The 24,070-nt window shown below is 36.5% G+C and overlaps 1 protein-coding gene across 1 annotated transcript; it reads left to right on the top strand.

The window, feature by feature from the left end:
- Positions 1-1,084: 1,084 nt before the first annotated feature.
- Positions 1,085-22,223, top strand: LOC142610622 (cationic amino acid transporter 4, vacuolar-like). Its single transcript, XM_075782485.1, has 14 exons — positions 1,085-1,403; positions 2,027-2,228; positions 2,616-2,700; positions 6,672-6,812; positions 6,925-7,043; positions 7,128-7,224; positions 7,628-7,800; positions 7,900-7,966; positions 16,971-17,129; positions 17,228-17,477; positions 20,430-20,538; positions 21,147-21,259; positions 21,595-21,670; positions 21,787-22,223. Exons 1-14 carry the CDS (start codon positions 1,235-1,237, stop codon positions 21,941-21,943), a joined length of 1,917 nt encoding a protein of 638 aa, XP_075638600.1. The 5' UTR covers positions 1,085-1,234; the 3' UTR covers positions 21,944-22,223.
- Positions 22,224-24,070: the final 1,847 nt, after the last annotated feature.

The following is a 24,070-nucleotide window of genomic DNA, read 5'->3' as shown; positions in this document are numbered from 1 at the left end:
GCAAACACTAATTTGAATATATTAAAAAAAAAAAAAAAAAAAAACTTCAAATAAGTTAACAAAAAAATTGGTACCAGTAGTAACACGCACAAATTTTAGAGCTTTTTTTTGTTCTGGGAGGGACCATCACGACAAGATTAAGCTAGATGATCATTTTTTTTTTTTAATTTACAGGAAAATGTTCAATTTGGAGGAACAAGAATTTTTTTTTTTTTGGCCTAAATTTAAAATCTTATACATATAAATATACCTATACTATGTAAAAAGGGTAAATTACTTTTTAATCATACTACTATTAAATCCCAAAATTCCAGCAAGTAAAATTCAAAGTCTGGCAGGGAGGGATTATTTGGATAAAAATCCTTTATATTGCATGTGAGGATATACTTCCCCAATTAATCGGATTTATCCGCTTTGGGGAGCCAGTCCCTCACGATTTATCGGCTTTGAGATTTATCGGCTTTGAGTGCAGGCAGGATTTTCACCTCGACCAAGGGCTGGCCTTGTAATCGCAGGCTTGACACCAAGTCCCACATCAGTTAGAGTTCCCTCCCACACATGGTTTATAAGCTTCTGGAGCAACCATGTGTGTACCACTATGTGTTGTAGTGGTACACACATGGTTGCTCCAGAAGCTTATAAACCATGTGTGGGAGGGAACTCTAACTGATGTGGGATTTTTTTAATAATTGAATTTTATAAAATAATTGAAGTTTAAAATTTTTTTAAAAAAAAAAGAAAAGAAAAAAGAAGAAGCCAAAGCTAATGTCATATTATAATTGATAGAATATATAAGCTGAGATAAAAGGTATTTATTAAGACTCTCTCATCTGTACTTCAAAAAAAAAAAAAAGCTTACTAATAATAGGAGTAAATCCCATTTTTGGAGAAGGAAATTGTGTTGAAGGTGAATAGATAATGGATTATTACTGCCATTTTATTTTATTTATATATATATATATATATTAAAAAGATAAAAATAAAATAAATAATAATAAAAAAAAAAAGAAGAAGAGAGGAGATAGCAGCTAGAAAAAACAACCTTTGAATCAAACGTGTTTGAAGTTACATAGATAGTTACTGTTACAGCATTTTCTCTAATGATTAATATCAATCCTTAAATGCTTGGCGGGCACAGTTGCATGCATCCAACAACTTAACTGCTTTTCCTCTCCTCAATCTTCACTGTGTCTGGTATTTTTCTTCTCACAGAAAAAGAAGCTGAGTTTGGTTGATGGGTATGGTTGCTGATAGGAAAACTAGTGGTAGGAATGGTGAAGGAAGGTATTCATGGGGTTTTGGAAGTTTGATTAGGAGAAAGCAAGTTGATTCAGTTCATTTGAGGAGAGAAGGTCATACTCAGTTGGCCAGGAAATTGTCTGCTGTGGACCTCGTTGCCATTGGTAAGTCTTGTTACAATCTTTGTCTTCCACAATTCAGAATTGGATTTTGAATATGAATACTTGACTTGAAGTTCGTGATATTTGGCCATGTGGGTTTGTTCTCTTTTATGTAAATTATGTTCTTATCTTGCTAGTATTACTTTTGTGAATTGGATTAGTTTTTTTGTTCATGTGGTTAGTTGTTTAATTGAAGTCGGTTTTTTTGTTCACGCCTTTATTTGTTTAGTGTGTAATGGGTTTGTCACCATTTGTTTTATGGATCGTATTTTGAGGCAATTGACGTGACATTTCAACCTTTTGCACTCCCCACCTTCACATGATGTTAGTCATTTTATTCATAATATCAAAAATGCATTGTTTACCATGTTTATGAATAGTTTTTGAAGTTTTCTTATTCCCTTGAATCATTGTTATTCAGGGTAAAACTAATCTGACCCAGATCATCATATTTTTTCATAGATTCTGAAACTTTAATACTCTTTATCATGGTGGGGAGGCACTTTGTTGTTCACAAATTCCAGAATGTCCAAATTCTCCCAATTTATGCTTAGATTTTTAATTTTCAGATAGTTGGTTGTAGATTTACGTTCATAATGATAATATTTTGACTTTCTTTTGATCAGGAGTTGGAGCAACCTTAGGAGCTGGAGTATATATTCTGGTTGGAACGGTTGCTAGAGAACACTCAGGACCTGCGCTTACTATTTCATTCCTAATTGCTGGAATAGCTGCTGCACTCTCAGCATTTTGTTATGCAGAGCTTGCATGTCGTTGCCCATCTGCTGGGAGTGCCTATCATTATACGTACATATGTGTTGGAGAAGGGTAATTTGTTCTTGGTTTGTTTTTATACACTCTATATTTGCTTGCTTAATGAACTATCATTGACTTCCAGATTTCATTCTGATAAATTCTTGAACTCTTTAGTAGTATCTACTTTTTGATATGTGAAAATCACCAATTTGAGTGTTTCTATTTTTAACTTTCAGGCAGAGTGGTTGAAATTTTTTAAACAGACTAAAAATTTAAAATACTTCACTTCATGTTTAAGGCTGGAAAAAGTCCTTAACAGATTTTGATGGGTGGGTGTGGGGCTTGGGCATGATCTACTTGTGTTAAAGAGAGAAAAAAAATCAAGCACATGACCCATCTTTTCTCTATAACATGTGTGATGCCTTCAGTCAGGAATTCAAACACTGTGGTTGCTCTCAGGTTTGCTTGGTTGGTTGGTTGGGCTCTGATTCTGGAATATACAATTGGTAGTTCAGCTGTTGCTCGTGGCATAACCCCAAATCTGGTCTGATAGTCCTTCTCTAACTGAGGTTTTTTTTTTTTTAACTAGTTTTCACTTGCAAGTTGTATATCCTGAGAGTTATATGTAAGAATTGATACTATTCTTTTCTACCTCTGGTAAGCATTATTTGTTCTGTTTGTTTCTTAAGATATTTTCCTACTTTTGACACTAAGCATATGCAAATTCCAATATCTTACAACATGCAGATAAGACTTTTGTTTGGAGTATTGATTAATATCTATATATGGATGTACTGGATCAATACCGATTTCAATATTACAAGCTGTCTTTGTTCTCTTTTCATTCTTTGCTTGTTTGGGGTGAATTGGGTTATGCTGAGTGGGAGTTGGCAGCCAGCTCATGTTCGCCATATTCTTCTCCGGCATGGATCCTCAGAACTTTGGGGTCTGTTATGAATCTTCAGTAGAATAATCGGGGTCCACCACTTGTATTCTTCTCTGCCATTCTATCCTGTCCAAAATCATGCTTGCCATCAGCTCCTTAATTAACATGTCATTTCTTATTACATTTACGAATGTTATTTTAGGCATTCCTCTACCTTTTTTGTCCCTTTGACTTGAATCAAATCATTATTTTTCACTGGTGTATCAATTGCTCTCATTTGTACATGACCAATGTTATTTTATGGCTTCCTCTCTCATTCTCATGACTTAGATTCATTTGTTCCTACTTTGTATACTTCTTGCAGACATCAGATATGTATGTTGAACCCAATTGATGTTGATAGTTTCTCTTGGACCTCATTGATTGTGTTTGATGTTGAGTGATTCCGTTGGATTATATTGTTGCCAATTGTGGCACTTGATTTGATTTTAGTCATAAGTTGATTTTTCCTATTTGATGTAATTAATGAGTCATATATAAAGGCTTTTGGATAGACAATTGATCATGTACAAAATTTCCTTCCAATGCTTGGTACTGAGTCCAAGATACCTTCTTGCTGAAACAAGGTTTCTATCTCTATTTCTCTACTGAAAAATAATTCCAAGCAATCCTAGGCTGACTCCTAGGTTTTCTACTCCTCCCACCCTCTTGGCTGCTTTGGTGCAGACTCTAAGTAACCTTCAGTGCTGAAGGTCCTATCTTTTTGTTTCCCTGAAAACTAAGCCCCATTTTTGAGTTCGTTGTCCTGCATCACTACAGATGTGTGCCCTTTCTGGAAATTTTTAATGAGACTTATTCTTATAAAGAAAAAAGAAGTCTCCTTCAAAGTTCCTTTATTTGAAAAGCAGCATTGGGGAAAATTTTACCTATTGATAATTTAAGGAGGTGAAAAGTGGTGATGGTGGATTGGTGTTGCATGTGCAAGAGGAACAAGGAGACCATCGATCACTTACTCCTGCACTGCCCAGTAGCCCGAGTTGTGGAATATGGTGTGTTCACTATTTGGGGTTCATTGGGTCATGCCGTGTAGTGTTGTGGAACTTATAGCATGTTGGTCAAGCAAGTTTATTAGAATCAAAATTAAGGTGCTTTGGAGAATGCTTATTCATTGTCTTATGTGGTTCATTTGGAGGGAAAGGAATACACGCACCTTTGAAGGGAATGAAAGATCAATTCATGAGTTGAAGCTTCTCTTCCTTCATACTTTGTTGAATAGGCAAATACTTTGGGTGTTTTTATTTTCAACCCTTTGCCTGATATACTTTTTTATTGTACTTTCATTGTTACTTAGTTTTTATTTCTTTGTTGCATTTAGCACACTGCCTGTGTGCTTTTTTCCTCTGTATTTTCTTATATCTTATTTCGATGAATTTTATTACACATCAAAAAAAAAAAGAAAAAGAAAAAAGAAACCATTATTACAGGCTTCACTTGACTGCCTTCCTTGATGAGTAAAAATAACTGAAAGTCTGTCCACAACAGTGCATCTTTGTGGGGTCATATTAATTTTGTTTTGTTTTATGTGTGTTGGGGGAAAGGAGGGAGGATACTTGAGAGGTAGTTTCGTATTATTGAAGTGCAAATGTTGCTAATCGTTTTAGAAGTGTTCAAGAAGAATTTTACTCAAGACAAGTATATAGTTTAGTGTATGTGTGCATGTATGCATGTATGTGCACGCCATTACAAACTATGAATAGAAGTGTTAATTGAACAAATAATAGAAGTTTAATTGTTTCTGAAACTACCCATATGACACCTAACCTAATCTACCCAATACGCAGTTAATTCTATGATTTTAGTCTTATATATACTAATGCTATTCAAAGGTGTTCTCAACATATTAGTATTTAATTTTTGATGATTAGAGCTTTCTGTGCCATATATTTTACTGGAATTTGTTGTTATTTTTTTCCTTCCTTGTAATTAACATCTTGCCTGCAATCAGCATTTCTGGTACTTAGTTCAATGTGTCAAAAAAGGGGAAAATGTAAAAGAAAAGACAAGAGAAGAAATCATGAAACGCAAAGAGAAAAAAGCAAAATCAAGTGCTCAATCAACAGATGATTCATTGCGACAGGTCACCATGGCAGTGATGATAATGAGCTTCCCTCCATATGAAAAGAAGAGTTAGATCTAACTGTGAATACTATGATTCATATGATATCAAACTGATTAATCTAGTCCCAGGCCAATGCACACAAAAACAAAGTTGCAGAAATTGCTAATAATTACCAGAAAATGTATGACCTTAGACTTGAATTCCTGTGTTGTTGTTATTCCTGAGTGACATATTTTCAAAGAAATTACTTAAAAAATGACATACAAATAATACAGATTCAGAGAATTAGGAGCAAATTTTCACTTTTGTAGACATGCATTTAATTGTTTGCAGAGAGGTTTAAAGTTAGGGAAACAATTGAGGGTACACCCAAATGTTGAGTATCCATATGCCTCTCTCAAGTGGTGCATATTTTTACCTTTTTTCTATTTGGCCCTGGATTCCTGGTTCTTTATCGGGCATTAGAGGGTATTGTGATACAGCCATTCAGGTTGGACTGTTGGGGTATTTGAAATAAGTGAACTGGATGAAAATATCATTTCAGATTGGAACTTAAAATAAGTTTGTTTTATAGTTAGTATTTTATGTTGTCCACTGATGTACATAATTACTTGAATATCGTGACAATGCTACTCATCAGCACCGTGTGGCCAGTCTCCTTTTTCTCTTTTCCTTTTTAATTGGGAAATTAAGTTGTTAATATTGTCTCTGTTATTAGTTAATTATGTTTATACCTCATATGACCATGTTTCATTTAAATTTTATGTTGGCTGTTTTGATATCTGAACATACAACCTTCACATCTATAAATCTATCTTGAGATGTTAGGCTCCTCACCCTTCCTTTTCCCCCTCCTCTTTTCTTCCTCCTAACAATTTGTATTTCTTAAATATCAAACAAAATGTTGTAAATGTTTGTATAAATAATTTCTGTTTAAACAACCCCAAACCCCCCTCCCCCTCCTGGTTCCCCATTTTTGTATTACATTATTTCATGTGGATGATTGAATTGAGAATATTTATACCTTAACCTGTAGAAGACTTTGGCCAGTACATCTATAAATTTATGCTTGTTGTTGAAAACTTAGGCAGGAATTATAATAATCTGATTTGAGTCACATTATTTTACTCATACTAATAATATAGGCAAACCAGGGGGAGGGGAGAGAGAGACAGAGAGAGAGCTGATCTGAGAGAATATTTTGCCTAGCTTGAGAGAATCAATACTCACTGTAAAAAAAAAAAAGTGAGAATAGTGGTCCAAATTCAATAAAGATAACACATAAGAGGAGGAGAAAGAACAATGATATATCACATATGCTGCTAGAGCTAGTAAAAGAGAATGATTACTTACTCAGGTTTGAATGCATGATGATTGTAGATTATGATAATTATTATTGAAGATTCGCTTCACTTAATTGGATTTTGATCATGACTATTATGGACTGCAAAACATGTGATAGATCCTCATTTCCAATAGATACTATATATAACCCTTTTTTTGTGTTTAGGCCTTGTTTTTTGGAGGTGAGGAAAAACTTCCTGCTTTCTTGGCCCGTCATACCATCCCTGGGCTTGGTATTGTGGTTGATCCATGTGCAGCAGTGTTAATTCTTATTGTCACAGTGCTTTTGTGCATTGGAATAAAGGAGGTGTGCAGTTCCTATTTAAATATTTGTAATCCTTTTAATCTATATTTGGATAATCCTTCTTTGTAATTTTTTTTTTTTTTTACCGCCTTTGTGAAATCGCTTAATATTTCAGAGTACATTGGCACAAACCATTATTACAACAGTAAATGTCAGTGCATTGCTTTTCATCATAATAGCTGGTGGATATTTAGGTTTCAAAACTGGATGGATTGGATATGAAATTCCCAGCGGGTAATTGGCATATCATTTTGATTACTTCCTTTATGTGGTATATTCAATTATGGTCTAGCTCACATTTTACCTCTGATGCTTTAGGTACTTTCCATTTGGGGTCAATGGGATGTTCACCGGGTCTGCAATAGTCTTCTTTTCATATATTGGTTTTGATTCAGTTACCAGCACAGCTGAGGAGGTATGAATCTTGTATGGTGGATTGGTATTGTGTGTTTTGTTAAGTCTTAGATTTAATTTGTTACATTTTATGCGTTACCATTGATGTAAACACTTTTACCCCTGGCAGTGATAATCTAAAATTTTTCTGATTATTTCAAGTATCTAGCACAATCCAATATCAGAGTGGTAATTAGTTTTACGTGGTGAATTTTATATACTACAATCATCATATTCCCTTTACATAAACCCCCCCCCCCCTTTTTCTTGCCTCGTCACCTGATTCCTTATCTCTTAAAAGCTCATTATTTGCTTGAATCCATTCATTTGACCATTATGAAATGTTCCAGCACTTTTGTGTCACTCCCAAAAAATTTCAGAACCTTAATCATTTGTTCCTTTATATATATACATTTTCATGGCAGGTGAAGAATCCTCAAAGTGATTTGCCCCTTGGTATAGCATTGGCATTGTCGATATGTTGCATTTTGTATATGCTTGTATCTATCATTATTGTTGGTTTAGTACCATATTATGACTTGGATCCGGACACACCTATCTCCTCAGCATTTGCAAGCTATGGGGTGCAATGGCCAGTGTAAGCATGTTATTTGCTTGTAATTTTTGGTTACCAACATTCTGAAAATTTGAGGGCATTACATTCTCTTGGTTTCAAGCTCCGTTGTTCGTATTGCAGGTATATAATAACAGCTGGAGCAGTTACTGCTCTGTGTTCAAGTTTGTTGGGTTCACTTCTTCCTCAGGTAAGTTAGGAATTTTCAGTTTTTGTTTTTTGCATATTCATTGATTACTTGTGGAATTTAGTGAAAGTAGTGCTGAGCTTATGAATTCCTAATTTGAATTAGTTCTTTGCATTACCTTTCGATTTGTTTTGGATTGTTCTGAAAATTTTGATATTACCTCTTGAGCAAGCATGGTGCAAATATTGTGAGGGTTGACAAGGATGCTGTATAAGATTTCTTACTTGTACACCCATAATTAAACTTGGAATACCAGATGGTGGTATTTTATCAAAAGTTATATACAAAGACAGAGACATGGAGATCACTGGTGGACAACTTGAATTTTGATAATATTGGGGTAGTGGAGAGTGGGCTGCTTGAATGGAGATTTGAGAAGGAAAAAATTCTCCAAGTTATGCGTGATATGGAGGGGGACAAAGCTCCGGGTCTAGATGGATTTACAATGACCTTTTTCAATCATTGTTGGAGGATCGTGGAGAGTGGTATTTTAGCCTTACTTGAGGAGTTTTACAAGTATGGTAAATTTGAGAAGTCCTTGAATGCTTCTTTTATTAATCTTATTCCTAAGAAACATAAAGCTTCTAGTATAAGAGATTTTATACCGATAAGTTTGGTGGGCAGTGTCTATTAGATCTTGGCTTAGGTGTTGGCATATCAGTTGAGAGGGGTGTTGGATGGTCTCATTTTTGAATCTCAAAGTGCTTTTGTGGGGGGTTGTCAGATTTTGGATTCAGTTCTGGTTGCAAATGAGTGTGTTGATAGTCATATTCGGAGAAGGATAGCAAGTGTAATATGTAAACTGGACATAGAATAGGCCTATTGATGCAGAACAAAATAAAAGTAACAAGAAAAGTAAAGATAAACCCTAAGAATTAGCACTTAGGGGTTGGTTGGAATCAGCACCAAGCAAGAAAAGTTAAGCATCAGCACCTAAGGTGTTAGCAATCAGCACCCAACTATTGGAAAATCTCCAATCTGAATATCATTAATCAATTAATCGTCTCTCCTCTAAAATACAAATAAACTAGGCTCTTATATCGAGCTAGAGCTTCAGGAAATAAAAAGATAAAAGATGACAACTAATGAAAACTAATCCTAATTGAACTCAAATACTAATCTTATCTAATCTCAAATCTAATCCCTATCCAAATAAAAGTCTACAACTATCAAATTTCCTATAAGATAAATACAAAAATCTGAAAATATAAATTCTAAAATAATTTTGGTTTTGGTCTTGCATCACCTATGATCATGTAAATTGGGAGGCTTTGCTTTACTTGTTAGAGAAAATGGGTTTTGGAGTTAAACGGCGACAATGGATCCATACATGTATATCTTTTGTCCAGTTTTAAGTATTAGTTAATGATTCTTCAGCCGGTTTTCTTCACAATTCAAGAGGCTTAAGACAAGCGGATCCTTTATCTCTTATGTTGTTTCTCTTGATAATGTAAGTGTTTTACTAGAATGCTTAGGCTTATGGAGGGGGCTCGTATTATTGGCGGCTTCAAGATGCATGGAGGGGAGGTGATGAGTTATGCTTATCTCATGTTATTTGCAGATGATACTATACTTTTTTGTGATAATAGCGTTGAGCAGATTCTTCATATTAGGATGTTGCTGACTTGCTTTAGAGTGATTACGAGGTAAGGATAAATGTTAGTTAAAGTGAGATGGTTCCAATTGGTGATGTGGATAATCTAGACGCTCTGGCTGATATTTTGGGCTGCAAGATTGGAATTTCCCCTATGTCTTATCTTGGTATGCCATCGGTAGCTTAAGTCATACTCTATTTGGAATCCGATTTTGGAGAAACTCAAAAGATGATTGGCAAGATGGAAGAAAATGTATCTATCTAAGGAAGGTCACCTAACCCTGCTTAAGAGTACGCTTTCAAACATTCCTACTTATTTTTTGTCTCAATTTACTGTTCCTAGTAAAATGGCTAATATGATTGAGAAGTTACAGAGGGATTTTCTTTGGGGTGGATTAAGGGATGAGCATAAAATCCATTTGGTAGGGTGGGATAAGGCGTGTTCTCCTACGACTGGTGGTGGGTTGGAGATTAGGAAAATCACTACCTTTAATAAAGCCCTTTTGGGCAAGTGGTTGTGGCAGTATGGGGTTGAGGAGACACGCTTATGGAGGCAGGTGATAGCTTTGAAATTATGGGAGGAATGGGGGGCTAGTACTTGAAATTGCGAAGGAGTTCGCATGGGTGTGGCTTATGGTGAGGTATATGGATGGGGGGGGGGGGTTGGGGGGAGAATTTTAGTAAGTTCATTTACTTTGAGATTGGATTAGTGTCCGGTTTTGGCATGATTGCTGGTTAGGGGATTAGTTGTTGAAAATAACCTTCCCAATTTTATTTGAGATTGCTACTTATTGGAAGGCATCTATTGCTGATATGTTGGCAAGTCACACGGAGGAGGAAGGGTGGAGTTGGAATGTAAGGTTCCAACGTGGATTCAATGATTGGTAAATGGAGTTGGTGGGGGTGTTTTCTCATGCCTTGAAGTCACAAAATCCTCCAAATGAGGATGGATATAGGATGAGGTGGGGGTTGAAGTCGAAGTTGAAGGGGGATTTTGACACATTGTCCTTTTATGATGCTCTAAGGGGATCTAGCTCTACTATTTTTCCTTGGAAAAGCATTTAGGGTGTGAAGGCCCCTTGTCGAGTGTCTTTCTTTGTTTGGACAACTACATGGGGGAATATTCTAAATGGTGACTATTTGAAGAGAAGGGGTATTCCAATTGTGGATTGGTGCTGTCTACACTGCAATAGTGGAGAGAATGTCGCCTGTTCACTGTCAGGAAGTTTCTCGGTTATGGAGTTTTGCATTTAGTTTGTTCGGTGTTGCTTGGGTTTTACCCAATAATGTTATTGATTTATTGGCAGTATGGAGAAACTGGTTGGGAAAGCACTCTTCGAAAATTTGGATTCATGTCTATTTGGATAGAGTTTATAAGATCAACTTTTAGCTTTTATATATAGCTTTTTAAAACCCCCCCTTTTTTCTAACTTTTTATCACTTTTTCAAAGTACAAGTATACTTTAACATACTTTTAGCAGAAAAGTTTTAGCAGAAAGTTAAATAAGTTGTTCTCAAACGGACTTGAAATTTGGTACCACATTGCGTGATGTCAATTATTTGGAGGGAGCGTAATAGTTGCATTTTTAAAGATATGGAGCTTACCGAGGATCAGCTTCTAGCTTTATTTGCAGGGACCTTGTTTGATTGGTCCTATGTGTGGGGATTTATTTCTAGGGATTCCATTCTGCTGTTTTTTTTGCTTCTTGTGCACACACACGCCATGGTTTAATGGGGAAATTCTTTGAAGCCTGTAGAGGTACAATCCGAGTGGGATGGTGGTGGTGGAGGATGTAGATTCTAAAGTATGGTCCGAAGAAGGTGGTGAGATGATTGAATTTGGTTGGTGTGGTTTGGTTTGTTCAGAACCTACCTTTGAATGTGACTCCATTGGCTACATTGAAGTTTATTGAGACCTAGGAAGTCAATAAACTATCTGCCCTTTTGGAAGGTGGTCAGTTTGGAAATCATTATGGTATGTCACGGAAAAATTTTCCAAATGATATTATTCTGGAAAAATTTTAGGCGGATGGCATGCGTTCAAACTTTATTAGTTAGTTGGTTTATTAGTTAGTTGGATTTTTTTTTGGAAATCAAGTTCAGCAAAATCGACTTCCAGCCAAAATCGCCAAAGTCAACTTTACTATACTCGACTTCCTACTGAAAATTAGCTCTGAGGTGGATAAAAAAGGAAGTCAAGTATAGTAAACTCGATTTTGGCTGGAAGTTGATTTTGCTGTACTTGATTTCCTAATGAGTCTAACGAATTAATAAACTTTGAATGCATGTCATCCGCCTAAAATTTTTTCAATATTATACTGTTTGACAAATTTTGCTGGTATGTCACCCTAGTTTCAGAGCAAGTTTCAGGAATTTGGCACTTTTGTGGAGACTTTGATTGAGGTTTAGAAGTATTTACTTCTAATTTTCTCTTGGCTATTGAGGAGAAAAATAGACAAGGGCTGCAAAGAATGTTTTGAGAAAAAAATCAAAGGAGGAGGTAAGGGTTTAAGGGAGTTGAGGAGCTTGGTGAACTGTATTAATTATGATTCCGCTTCTAGTAAATCCAGAGGTTCCAATAGGGAAAGGGCTGTGATTGTGTCCCAATGAATTTGAAGATAGTCTCTTGCAATGTAATGTAAGGGGGCTGAATGGTAAGGATAAAAAACTCCAAATTAGGAACCTTATTTGAATTTGGTGTGATGATTTATTTGCTTGTAGGAGACAAAGATGGAGCTTATCACTAGGGGAGCTATAATATCCTCTAACCTCAAAACCTCTATTCCTTGTAGGCTTCCATCAAACCTTATCTGGGCCAAACCCCCCACTGTCGAAGAATGGACCAACCCCATAAACCGATCAAAGGCTTCTTCTTCCCAATCTTGTGGTGGCCGACGGAATTGCACATTCCAGTGAAACCTCCCAGCAAACCAACCCATAACTTCAGCCACTGAGGAATCCTTTGACCTACTAAGACAATAAAGCTCTGGAAAGGCCTCTTGAAAAGTACTATCCCTGCACCACACCTGGTTCCAAAATTTCACTCTAGTACCATCCCTCACATCACATACAAGGAGTTTGGAGAAGTTCAACCAGCCACTTCTAATGTATCTCCATAGGCTGACCTCATAAGGACTTGTCACCTTTTTCGTAAACCAACCACCCCAAATATTCTCATATTTTGCCTATATAACCCTCCTCCGTAAAGCATTAGTCTCCATGCCATACCTCCACAGCCATTTTCTGAGCAAGGTATAATTAAAGCTTCCCAACCGTGTTCTACCCAACCCCCCATCCTGCAAAGGCTTACAGACCTTGGCCCTATTAACTAAATGTATTTTAGGTTCACCACCAATCCAATTCCACAAAAAATGTAATTTCTCCATACGCTTTGCCACCTTACCCGGTAAAGGAAGAAGGGAAAGAAAGTATGTAGGTAAAGACGAGAGTGAGATTTTAATGAGTGTCACCTTACCCCCTTTAGATACATACATTCTCTTCCAACCTGCTAATCTCCTCTCCATCCTCTCTAGGATAGGATTCCAAACAAATAAATCCTTAAACTTTGCACCTAATGAAAGGCCCAAATATTTCAAGAGCAGAAAAGACTGCCCACATCCCAACAGACCAACCAAAGCCTCCAAATTGTGCACCCCACCAACAGGTACCAACTCAAATTTCCCCAAATTAATACGAAACCTTGATACCTCCTTCAATTTAGCAAGAATCGCCCTCAAATTAGCAATCTAAGAAGGATCAGCATCACAAAAAATCAGCATATCATCTGCAAATAAAAGATGAGACACCATCACTGATGGACCAGCCGTACTAACCACTGAAAAGCCTGAGAATTGCCCGGAGGCAGCCACATCCAACATACGACTTAATGCCTCCATCACAATATCAAACAACAATAGAGATAATGGATCTCCTTGCCGAAGCCCCCTAGTACTTCCAAAAAAATTAGATGGGCTACCATTAATCAAAATGGAAAACTTTACAGTTGAAATGCAATACCTTATCCATTTTCTCCATTTCTCTGAGAAACCACAACACTGAAGCATATACATTAAAAAATCTCAACTCACATGATCATATGCCTTCTCCACATCCAATTTACACAACACACTTGGAACTCCTGACTTCAATCAACTATCAATACATTCAAAAGCAATCAATACGAAATCCAAAATCTATCTGCCCTTGACAAAAGCATTTTGTGAATCCGAAATAAGCCCATGCACCACCCTACGAAGCTGATTAGCCAAAACCTTAGAAATAATCTTATAAATCCCACCAACTAAGCTAATAGGTCGAAAGTCGTTGACCTCCACAGCATCCACTTTCTTGGGAATAGGGGCAAGGAACGAAGCATTAAGACTCTTCTCAAACACCGCCTGAGTATGAAAATTGTGGAATACAACCATAATTTCTGTTTTCAAAACACACTAGCAAGACTGGAAGAATGCCATGGAAAAGCCATCCGGGCCAGGTGCCTTATCACCATTAAAATCATTGATCACCCCAAACACCTCTTCCTCCTAATTGGTGGAATTGTTATGGTGTGTGGGTGGTGATTTCAATGCTATTCACTTTCCATTTGAACATTTGGGGCTGAAAACTTCACTCAGAGTATGTGTAATATCTCAGATTTCATCTCTATTAATGGGTTAACGGATATTATTTTGGAGGGTGGTAGTTACACTTGGTCAAACTCTTTGTTTGGCTCTAGGATAGATTGTTTTCTCTTTTCTTTAGAGCTGGAGGAACATTATCCAAACTTTCATAAAAAAATGGCTAGTTAGAGTTTTATCTGAACACTTCCCGATTTCTTTGGAGGTTGGTGATCTTCGTAAGGGACGAAAGCCTTTTTGTTTTGAGAACACGTGGGTTCAGGTGGATGGTTTTGTGGGGAAGGTGAAATTTTTGTGGGACTCTTATTTGTTCTATGGAACTCCAAGTTACAGGTTAGCCATGAACTTGAAAGGTTTAAAGGGAGATTTTAAAAAGTGGAATGAAACCGAGTTTGGAAATGTAACCACTAAGAGAATGAAATTATGGAATGATTTGGACGCCCTGGATTATAAAGAGGAGAGAGTTTCTCGTTATGTCGATGAGAAGTGTGAAAAAGAAAGAATTTGTTTGGAAATTGAGAAGACTGCATTGTTGGAGGAGATTAGCTTTAGACAAAAATCAAGGGTGCTATTGTTAAGGGAAGGGAACGGCAATATGAAATTCTTTCCCTAGATGCCTGATTCTAATAGAAGAAATAACAGTATTGGCAGTTTAAATATTGACGGAGTGTTGACATTAGATCAGAAAGTTATTGAAGAGGGTATTGCTCGGTTATATAAGAGATAAGAGTCTTTATTCGGAAGATAAGCTCATTTGCCCTCATTTGGATGTGCTGAGTTTTTTAGGATTTCTTAGGATAATGCTGGCTGGTTGAAATGACCTTTTGAGTAAGTTGATATTTTTGGCATGGTCATGGATTTTAATGGAGATAAAGCTCCTAGACCTGATGGTTTCCCTATAGCTTTTTTTTATACTTGTTGAGCCATTATCAAAACCGATCTTCTAGACGTTTTTTAGTATGTTTTTAGATAATGCTCAATTTGAGAAAAGTTTGAATGCCACTTTCATCTATATAATTCCTAAAAATTCATCTCCATAATTCCTAAAAATTTGATGTAGTGGAGGTAAGGGATTCCGGCTGGTACTTTCTTGGTTTGAAGTTGTTTCTAGGCTGAAAATTAATATGGGAAAGTCCGAATTAGTTCTCGTGGGTGTGGTCCCAAATATAGCAGATATGGTGGATGGGCTAGGGTGCAAGCAAGGCTCCTTCCCGATGAAATATTTAGGTCTTCCACTGGGTGCAAATGTCAAAGATAGTTCTATGGAATCCAATTATTGAGAAAATGGAGAGGAGATTAGTAGGATGGAAACAGTTGTATCTTTCAAAAGGAGGTAAAGTTACTTTAATTAATTAAGAGTACTTTGTCCAATCTTCCAACTTATTTTCTCTCCCTTTTTCCTATCTCGGTGGAGGTTGCAAACTGTATTGAATAACTTCAACGTAATTTCCTCTGGAGTGGTACGAGGGATGATAAAAAAAAAACTCACTTGGTGAAATGGGCTACAATCTATGCTCCTCTTCATTAGGGGGGGGGGGGGGGTGGCTATTAGAAATTTGAGAAGTTAATAAAGCGTTGTTTGGAAATGGTTATGGAGATTTGGGAATGAGCGACAAGCCTTGTGGAGGAGAGTGATAGGGATAAAGTATGGTTGTGAAGGGGAAGGTTGGTGCTCTCTTCCCATTGCTAGCCCTCATTGAGTGAGTTTATGGAAGTCTATTAGCCGTGCTGGCCTTCTTATGTTCGTCACATAAAATTTGAGGTTGAAGCCAGTTAGATTCTGGCAAGACATTTGGTGTGGGGACACCTCTTTGAAATTGAGCTATGTGTAACTATTTGCTATTAGTTGAATTAAGGAGGTCTCTGTGGCTGACTTTATGAAGTTCTCAAATGGTGTTCTTTTTTGGGATTCAAAGTCTGTAAGAGACAGTCAAGAATAGGAATTGGAATCTTGGGAGTTGGGGACAATAAGATGTGTTGGAAACTTGCTTTGGGAAGAGGTTTTGCAATTCGTCCTTACTACTAGGTTCAAACAAAAAGTATAGATCAGTGTTTCCCTTTGAAGACTATTTGGAAGCCTAAGGTCCCTTCTAGAGTTCCTTTTTTTGTCTGGATTGTAACTTTGGAGAATATTTTGACCATTGATAATCTTCAGAAATGGAAGATTTTGATTTGGATTGGTGCTGTATGTGTAAAAGAAATGGGGAGTCAGTAGACCAGCTCCTTATCCATTGCCCTCTTGCTTTTGATTTATGGTGTATGGTGTTTACTTTGTTTGGCATTCACTGGGTTATGCCAAAGACGGTGGTGGAGCTGTTGGCTTGTTGGAAAGGAAAGTTTGGGCAAAATAGGAATGGTGTTATTTGGATGATTGTCCCCCATTGTTTGATGTGGTGCATTTGGCAGGAAAGGAATAACCAACATGTTGAGGATTTAGAGAAATCACTTTCAGATCTTAAACTCCTCTCTTTAAAGACTCTTCTAGACTGAGTTGCACTAATAGGCTTTCGCTCTTTTTTTTCAATTCATGGTTTCATGGACTTTTGTACTTTTTGCACCTGATTTGTATTTTGTCCCTGATGTATACTTTCTGTATACTCAGGTGACACCCTTCATCTTTTTTAATGTATTTTTATCACTTATCAAAAAAACAAAATTTGTCCAAGATGGCTAAAAATGCCGAAACTGACTATAGTATTAATTTATTCCTTTTTTGGCTTCATCACAAGACCGGAATCTTCTTCACTTAAAAAGTTAAATATTCTGTTCTTTTCTTCAGCCACGAGTTCTGATGGCAATGGCTAGAGATGGATTGTTGCCATCGTTCTTTTCAGACATAAATGAATTCACCCTGGTTCCAGTGAAGAGCACCATTACAACTGGTGTCTTTGCAGCAGCTCTGGCATTCTTTATGGATGTTTCACAACTGGCGGGGATGGTAATTGGACTTGTGTATGAATTGGAGATATCTAATGGAAGATTATTGTTATAAAATAGAATCATTGACAAGTGGTTTTTTTTTTTTTGGGTGTATAGGTTAGTGTGGGTACATTGCTTGCATTTACCACTGCCGCAGTTTCAGTTTTGATACTTAGATATGTTCCACCGGATGAGGTGCCAGTTCCATCATCACTTCAAAAGTCCATTGACTCAATATCATCAAGGTGCAGTGGTAACATTCAGGAAATCAGCAACAATAATCTTAAAGATCTTGCTCGTTCTTTTGGGAGCAAAGGGGATGCATTACTTAGAAATCCTCTAATTGAAAAGGGAGTAGTAGCTCAAGGTAATAATACCTTACATGCTCTCTAATGTTGATATTTCAATCTGTAAGAGCATTAGCATTGGAGTTGTTAAAACTCTCAAAAGCTATTTTTAACAACTCAAACACCAAAATGCCACTACTCCCAGGTTGCTATTGCAAAAAAAATTTAGCAATTTGCTACAGTAAGTTCCGATATGGTTTGCTAAACTTAAACTCACTTATTTTATTCATGCTCTCTCTCTTCTCTCTCAGCTCTCTCTCTCTCTCTCGATTTTGGGTTTCCGTGGTTGTGGCTGTGGATCGGCGGTAGGGCTGAGTTTCTGTGATTGGGCTGTGGATTGGGGGGTTGTGATATGTGTGGCAGTGGGTTTCAGGTTGGTGGGTTGCGATTAAGTAGATATGGGTTTCAGTGGTGATGGCTGAGTTTTGGTGTTGGTGGTTTTTGGGTTTGCTGGTGGTGGTTGGTGAACAACGGTATGGTGGTTGACGCATTCCGATATTGTTTCTGTGGCTGTGGTTGAGTGGGTTTTTGTGGCTGGGTTGAGGTGGTTGAGTTGTGGTGGTGGCTGGCAGTGTGTGTGGGTTTGCTAGGTAAGAAGCAAGAGGCCTGGTTGCTGCTTTCTGGGTTGAGAAGAGAGAGTTGTGGCTTCAGAGAAGAGAGAGAGAGATGGGGAGGAACATAGAGAAAGAGACGGAGAGGAAAAGAGAGAGTGAAATTAATAAATAAATGAATAGTTAGAAAATAAGAAATGGGATATAGGGTGAGTTGTAAAATAGTATGTTAAAATAAATAAAGTAGCTTTTTGAGTTATTAAAACCTAAAATTTTTAAACACCCAGATGTAAATGCTCCATGCCATTCATGGAGGATAGACTACAATGGCATGTGTTCTTGAAAAACAAAGACAGTTGGCCTTACCTGTTACCTTCAATTCCAGTTAAAGGCTATCCCACCTATCAATGCCACCCAGTTGTTTACTTCTCAGTGAAAAATAAAATGCTATGCGGCCGAAGTGCTTAAATTTTTTTTGCAAACTTTGTATTGAATACCGGACGTGGTTTTTCACACAGCATCAAAGTTGAATGCTGAAATCCAATGGGAATCATGAACAATAATGCTGTCAGGTAATTTGCTTGAGAGATACTTTAACTAAAGAAAATTGAAATGAGTTTAAATGTATTTAAGGTATTATAACTCTCTCTGATGGTACAGTAATGCTGTCAGGTAAGTTGCTTGAGAGTTACTATAAATAAAATGAAAAATGAAACGAGTTTAAATGCGTTTGAAGGTCTGATAACCCTTTCTAATGGTTGGAAAGGCTAGGAGAGGCATAAGACCCTTACCCCATAAAGCCAGATAAACTTATAGATCTTGCAATGTATATCAACAGATTATCTTTATGACCCATCAACATTTGAGAGAAAAAGATTAGAGATTTGTTAAAACACATTCTTTACATAAACTTGTTCAAATGAAAATGAAAGGTGCATCCTTACATCCTTTTGGTTATCAATCAGTTCAATTAAATTACAAGTTGAACTTCAGTGGTTTCACATCTGTAACTAATCCAGGGAATGGAGGGTGATATTAGTGATACAGCATGTGCTGGGTCACAGTTAACTGCCGCCTCGTAAGATGATCCCTGTCACCTAGTTAGATGATCCCAGGTTCTCCTGATGGTCATGAAGAAATTTTCAAGGTGGAAAAAGATCAGTCCCATGTTCCACATATGAACACTTCTCCACTTTGTGTGAGAAGAGTAATTGCCTGTATGAATAGAATATTATGAGAGTCCAATCAGCACTGCCTAAAGGTTTATATGTAAGCTTGAGATTCTTGGCCAGAGTCCTCTATTATGGTTACTACTTAGCATGTCCTTTCATAGATGTGATAACCTGGTTTATGTGATGGGAACTTCTACTTGATGGTAAAAGTACACAGAGAAAGTACTTACCATGTGATGATGCATTTTTTTATGCTTTCTGATTATAAATAACTATTGTTAGGGTCATATTTATTACGCGTTGGCATATACTTTGACAAAATGCACTTTACTTGTAGTAGATCTAAGATGTGTCTAGAATATCAAGGAGTGTGTTGAGAAATCAAAACAAGTGATATCATTGAAGACATGAAGATTGAACCAAGAAACAAGTAATGAAAAGCTGAAAAAGTGAACCTCAACACAAGCATCTATCGAGATATAATGATGGACCTCAACACTAGCTTGACATCTCTTGATCTATCGAGCTCTCAGATCAGAATTTCGGCCCATGATGACGTGGATTACTAGGGTTTTGTTTACTAAACTCCTAGAGGGTATAAAAGCTTTATTTTAAAAGTCATCAAAGATACAAAGACTCATCTAGAGAACTCATACTTTTGGAGAAGTTACTGAGTTCTTGTGCGCCTTAGGGTTTTGTAACTAAGTACTTCCAGTTCTTCAACATGCTTTGAAATGAAGAACTTTGCATCCAACAACAAACACAAACATCAGTTGTTGTCACATTGGGATCCATGCAAAGGGAAGAAGTCTTTACAAGATCAAGTTCAATTGAGTATTTAAGTGAAAGTTCAACTGTAGGTTGGTATTTTGGGATAGACCAGGGTAGTGGTAAGATTCATTTATACTTGTAACCACTTGATTATTGATTAGTAGATTCTTGGAAGTGGTGACCTAAAAATCACCCGGTGGGATTTTTTTCTCGCGAGAGGTTTTTCCCACTAGTCAACAAATCAACATGTCAATTTAATTCCCACTACACTTTAGTTTATTTGGTGATTTGTGTGTGCCTCCACAGTTTGCATGTAATTTGACCTAATTAATCAACTTGGGTAATTGAATTAATTAACTGGGGTCAATCTATAACCCAAAAACTATAATTTAGACTGCCATAATATTTAAGTCTCCACCTCCAACTTTCTACGATCTGCTAATTGATGTCCTCTTTTGTCTTCATATTAATTATACAGATGTTCAGAAGGGACAAATGAGGCGGAAAATTGCTGCTTGGACTATAACCCTTTTATGCATAGGCGTTCTTATCCTTGCTTCTTCAGCTTCAGCTGAATTCCTTCCCAGGCTAGTATACTTTTCTGAACCTTTTCACCCTTGTTTTTAATTATTGGCTCAGGCTGTTCTCATTTAATTTGTTATATGCCCAAATATACTATGGTTATGAATTTGCTGCCTAGTTTCAATTTTTGACTGTGTGATCATGGAAAATTTCTGGATTTAAATAATAGACGCACCAAAAAGGGAAATTATACTTCCAATCAAAATACCATCTTATTTTTAATATGGTTCTATTGATTTTAGATGGAGCCTTTCTGCATTAGTTGTGATCTGGCATTCTGTTGTTGTAACACACAAACAAACTGGAAAATAGTAGCTAGTATATCAAATCATTCCCCCTTTGTAGCACTCAGCTCTACATCTATCCAGATTACAATTAATGTGGTTCCATCCAGTCTACTCGGAATGTCAGAATTTTGCTGAGTTATTTGAGCTGGTGTTTCTATTGAGATTATTTGATTTTGCCAAGTTTAATGACCTTGTCCAGTTTTATAATGGTGCTATTTGGAGTTAATAATCTTTAGGTGTACTGGTGTTAGGTTGGCACAATGCTCAACTTTAATCTGATTTGGTTTTTATGCTTCATAAATCTATCCCAACTTGTTGACTACCAGCATTCTTCGCTTCACGTTATGTGGAGTTGGTGGAGTTCTTCTGTTGTGCAGTTTGATTGTGCTCACCTGTATAGAGCAAGATGATGCGAGGCACGGCTTTGGACATACAGGAGGTATATTTAGCATTATATTATATAGTATTGATGAGATTGATTAAGTTCAGTCACAGCGTAGATGAGTCCTAGCAAAGAGGTTTACTTTTCTCTAAAAAAATTTCGGGAGGGGAATGAATGGTTTGAATACATCATTTTGACTGTTGTTGTCAGGACAGCTACTATATATATTGTACCCAATGTGTAATGTTTATTTCCTTTGAAATGACCCAAATGTTTGGTTCAGTCATACCTAATTAAATTGTATTAGAAATTTAAAATAAATTCCTATATGCAGGCAATAAGCAATAGGCAAGTCTAACAATATGGTATGTTTACTCTTTTTCCCCTCCCAGGTTTCATTTGCCCGTTTGTTCCGTTCCTACCTGCTGCATGCATTCTTGTAAACACATATTTACTAATTGACCTTGGGTGAGTGTAATGATTCTTGTCCTCTCTCTGGAGTGACGAACATATAAATCAATTTCAATTTATGTCGACTTCATGACTAACAATGATAATTTTTTTTTTCTAACTTCAATGCTTAGTGCTGCAACATGGATACGAGTTTCAGTATGGTTTGTAATAGGAGCACTGGTGTATATATTTTACAGCCGGAAACACAGCTCTCTGTTAAATGCAGTCTATGTCCCGTCGGCTTATGCTAATGAGATCTATCGTAGCTCATCAGCTTCAGTGGCATAGTCTGCGCATGTATTAGTCACCTTGCTGTGGCCCTCAGCTAAGCCAAACCCCATTCTTACAGAAAGCATTATCAGATTGTGTTTCACAATCACTCTTGTTGTTTGTAATAATATAAATGTAACAGAGGCTGTCTGAACCAAAGATCAGTCTCACGTTTGTATGTTAATATTCTTGGGTTAGCATAGGGGCCTTTAAAACTGCTTGTTTACAAACATGTAAAGTAATAATTATTTCTCTTGATATAATCTGCAATGACATGACACATGAGGCTTACCAATTCCATGAAACTACAAATCAAACCATTAACAATATCAATTTATAAAACAAGACGCTCTCCTACTCACTCTGCCTACTATCACCAATCTAATCTATATTGTGTGCTAACTCACTCCTCACCAATTGTTGACTTCCTCCCCCACCCCTCCATCACCTCTCACCTATGTTTTGAGTTTACATGGTCTTGGATCAAACAAAATTGAGTTTTGAGTTTTGAGATTTGAATCTTAAGCCAGAAGCCATAGCATGTAGCAGAAGAGTACGAGCCTCGGAACCTGTCCAACTCCTCCAAGCTTCACTAATGAATTACACGTGTTCCTTTTGTTTTTGCTCGTCGGTGCATGGGGACTACAATATGAGTACTTATTATCGTTCTCAAACCAAATCCTATTACTAGTGTTTGATGGAAACCAAACCAAAATTAGATAGGGTGGCTCTAGCAAATTTTTTTTTTCAAGATAAGAAACTTAAATTTTAAAAAAAATGCAAATACATGAAATTTACAATTTTATTTTATGAATTTTCATATTTTAAAATCGTTGTATAATAATTTTATAATCAGAAAAGATAAAAATTTGTCAATAGTACTAGTAAAAATATAAATGAGACTATAAAAGTTCATAATATATATATATATATATATGCAATGTAAACATCTCCTTAATCTTTGTTGAGGTTGTGTAGTGTGAATCAAATCCCTTCAATCCTTAAATTATTAATTATTATTATAATTGCCTTCTCAACAGTACCTAACTATTGTGTAATAAGCACATGTTCAAATATATCCTTAAATTATAAATTATTATAATTGCCTTCTCAACAACACCACTTAGACTTATCTCTGCATGGACTGAGTATATCTGCATGGACTCTAACAAATATCTCATTTTACTTTCAGAAAGCTATTAATTGATTGCACTTCCAGGTCTTGGTCTGGAGCAGCCTACATCTGTTTACTGGGTTTCTTCTTCAGAATCAACAATCTGCTCTTTCATCAGTAGTCTCTTTGTGTTTGTGTTTGTGTTATCAGTCAAAAAGGGTTCCTTTTCTTGATTATCAAAAAAAAAAAAAACTATTGTGTAATAAGCACGTGTTCAAATGTATGTTGCTACTCAACTGCCAGACATGTGTCCCCTTTGCATGTGAAAATTATCTTATATGATCATTCCCTAGAACAGATCCCTTACAAGTATGTCGGTTCCATAGGCTTTGGAGATCCTTTCTCCTATGCATGACTCTTTCCTTTTTGCCACATGTTCTGCATTGGCTTGTGGTAAATTAAATGTACTATAAATATACATTCTTTTATACATAAGAAGATTTAAAAACACAACTTTTGTCACAATTTGTTAAGATAGTTGACTTTGAATTGTGGAAAAAAAAATAGTGAATTCATATAAAAATAATTATCAATCGCCAAAAGGTTGATCACTTTAACAAGTTGCGTCTGTAGAAAATTATTTATTCTTTATAGACGGCCTAGTGCCTACACAATTCGCCTGGTTACGTCTCTCCCTTCTAGTTTTATACTTTCATTTTCGTTTCAACATGCATGATGTGTAATGTCGCCTTATTTCTTTGACTTGAACATTACCAATGAAACACACAGATTTAACATGCTATCTTATGCATCCGAGTGGACACGTATTCGCCATGTCACTTTGTTTACGTTAGGCAGCCCTATCTAATTGCGTCTGTAGACTATTTTCCAGTCATTTGTTATCATGGACTTTTGGACATTGTTTGTGCCTGCTTTCAGCAACTTTTCAGGCCTCAATATAGACAAATTTCCTCTATTGTAATCTTATAATTTTGTTTCCTTTGATGATGTTTCCATTGAATTGGGGATTG

This window comes from Castanea sativa, chromosome 9 (genome assembly GCF_040712315.1).
Source record: "Castanea sativa cultivar Marrone di Chiusa Pesio chromosome 9, ASM4071231v1".
Taxonomy (NCBI): domain Eukaryota; kingdom Viridiplantae; phylum Streptophyta; class Magnoliopsida; order Fagales; family Fagaceae; genus Castanea; species Castanea sativa.
Note: the sequence above shows the minus strand (reverse complement) of the source record. Positions and strands in the feature narration are given on the sequence as shown.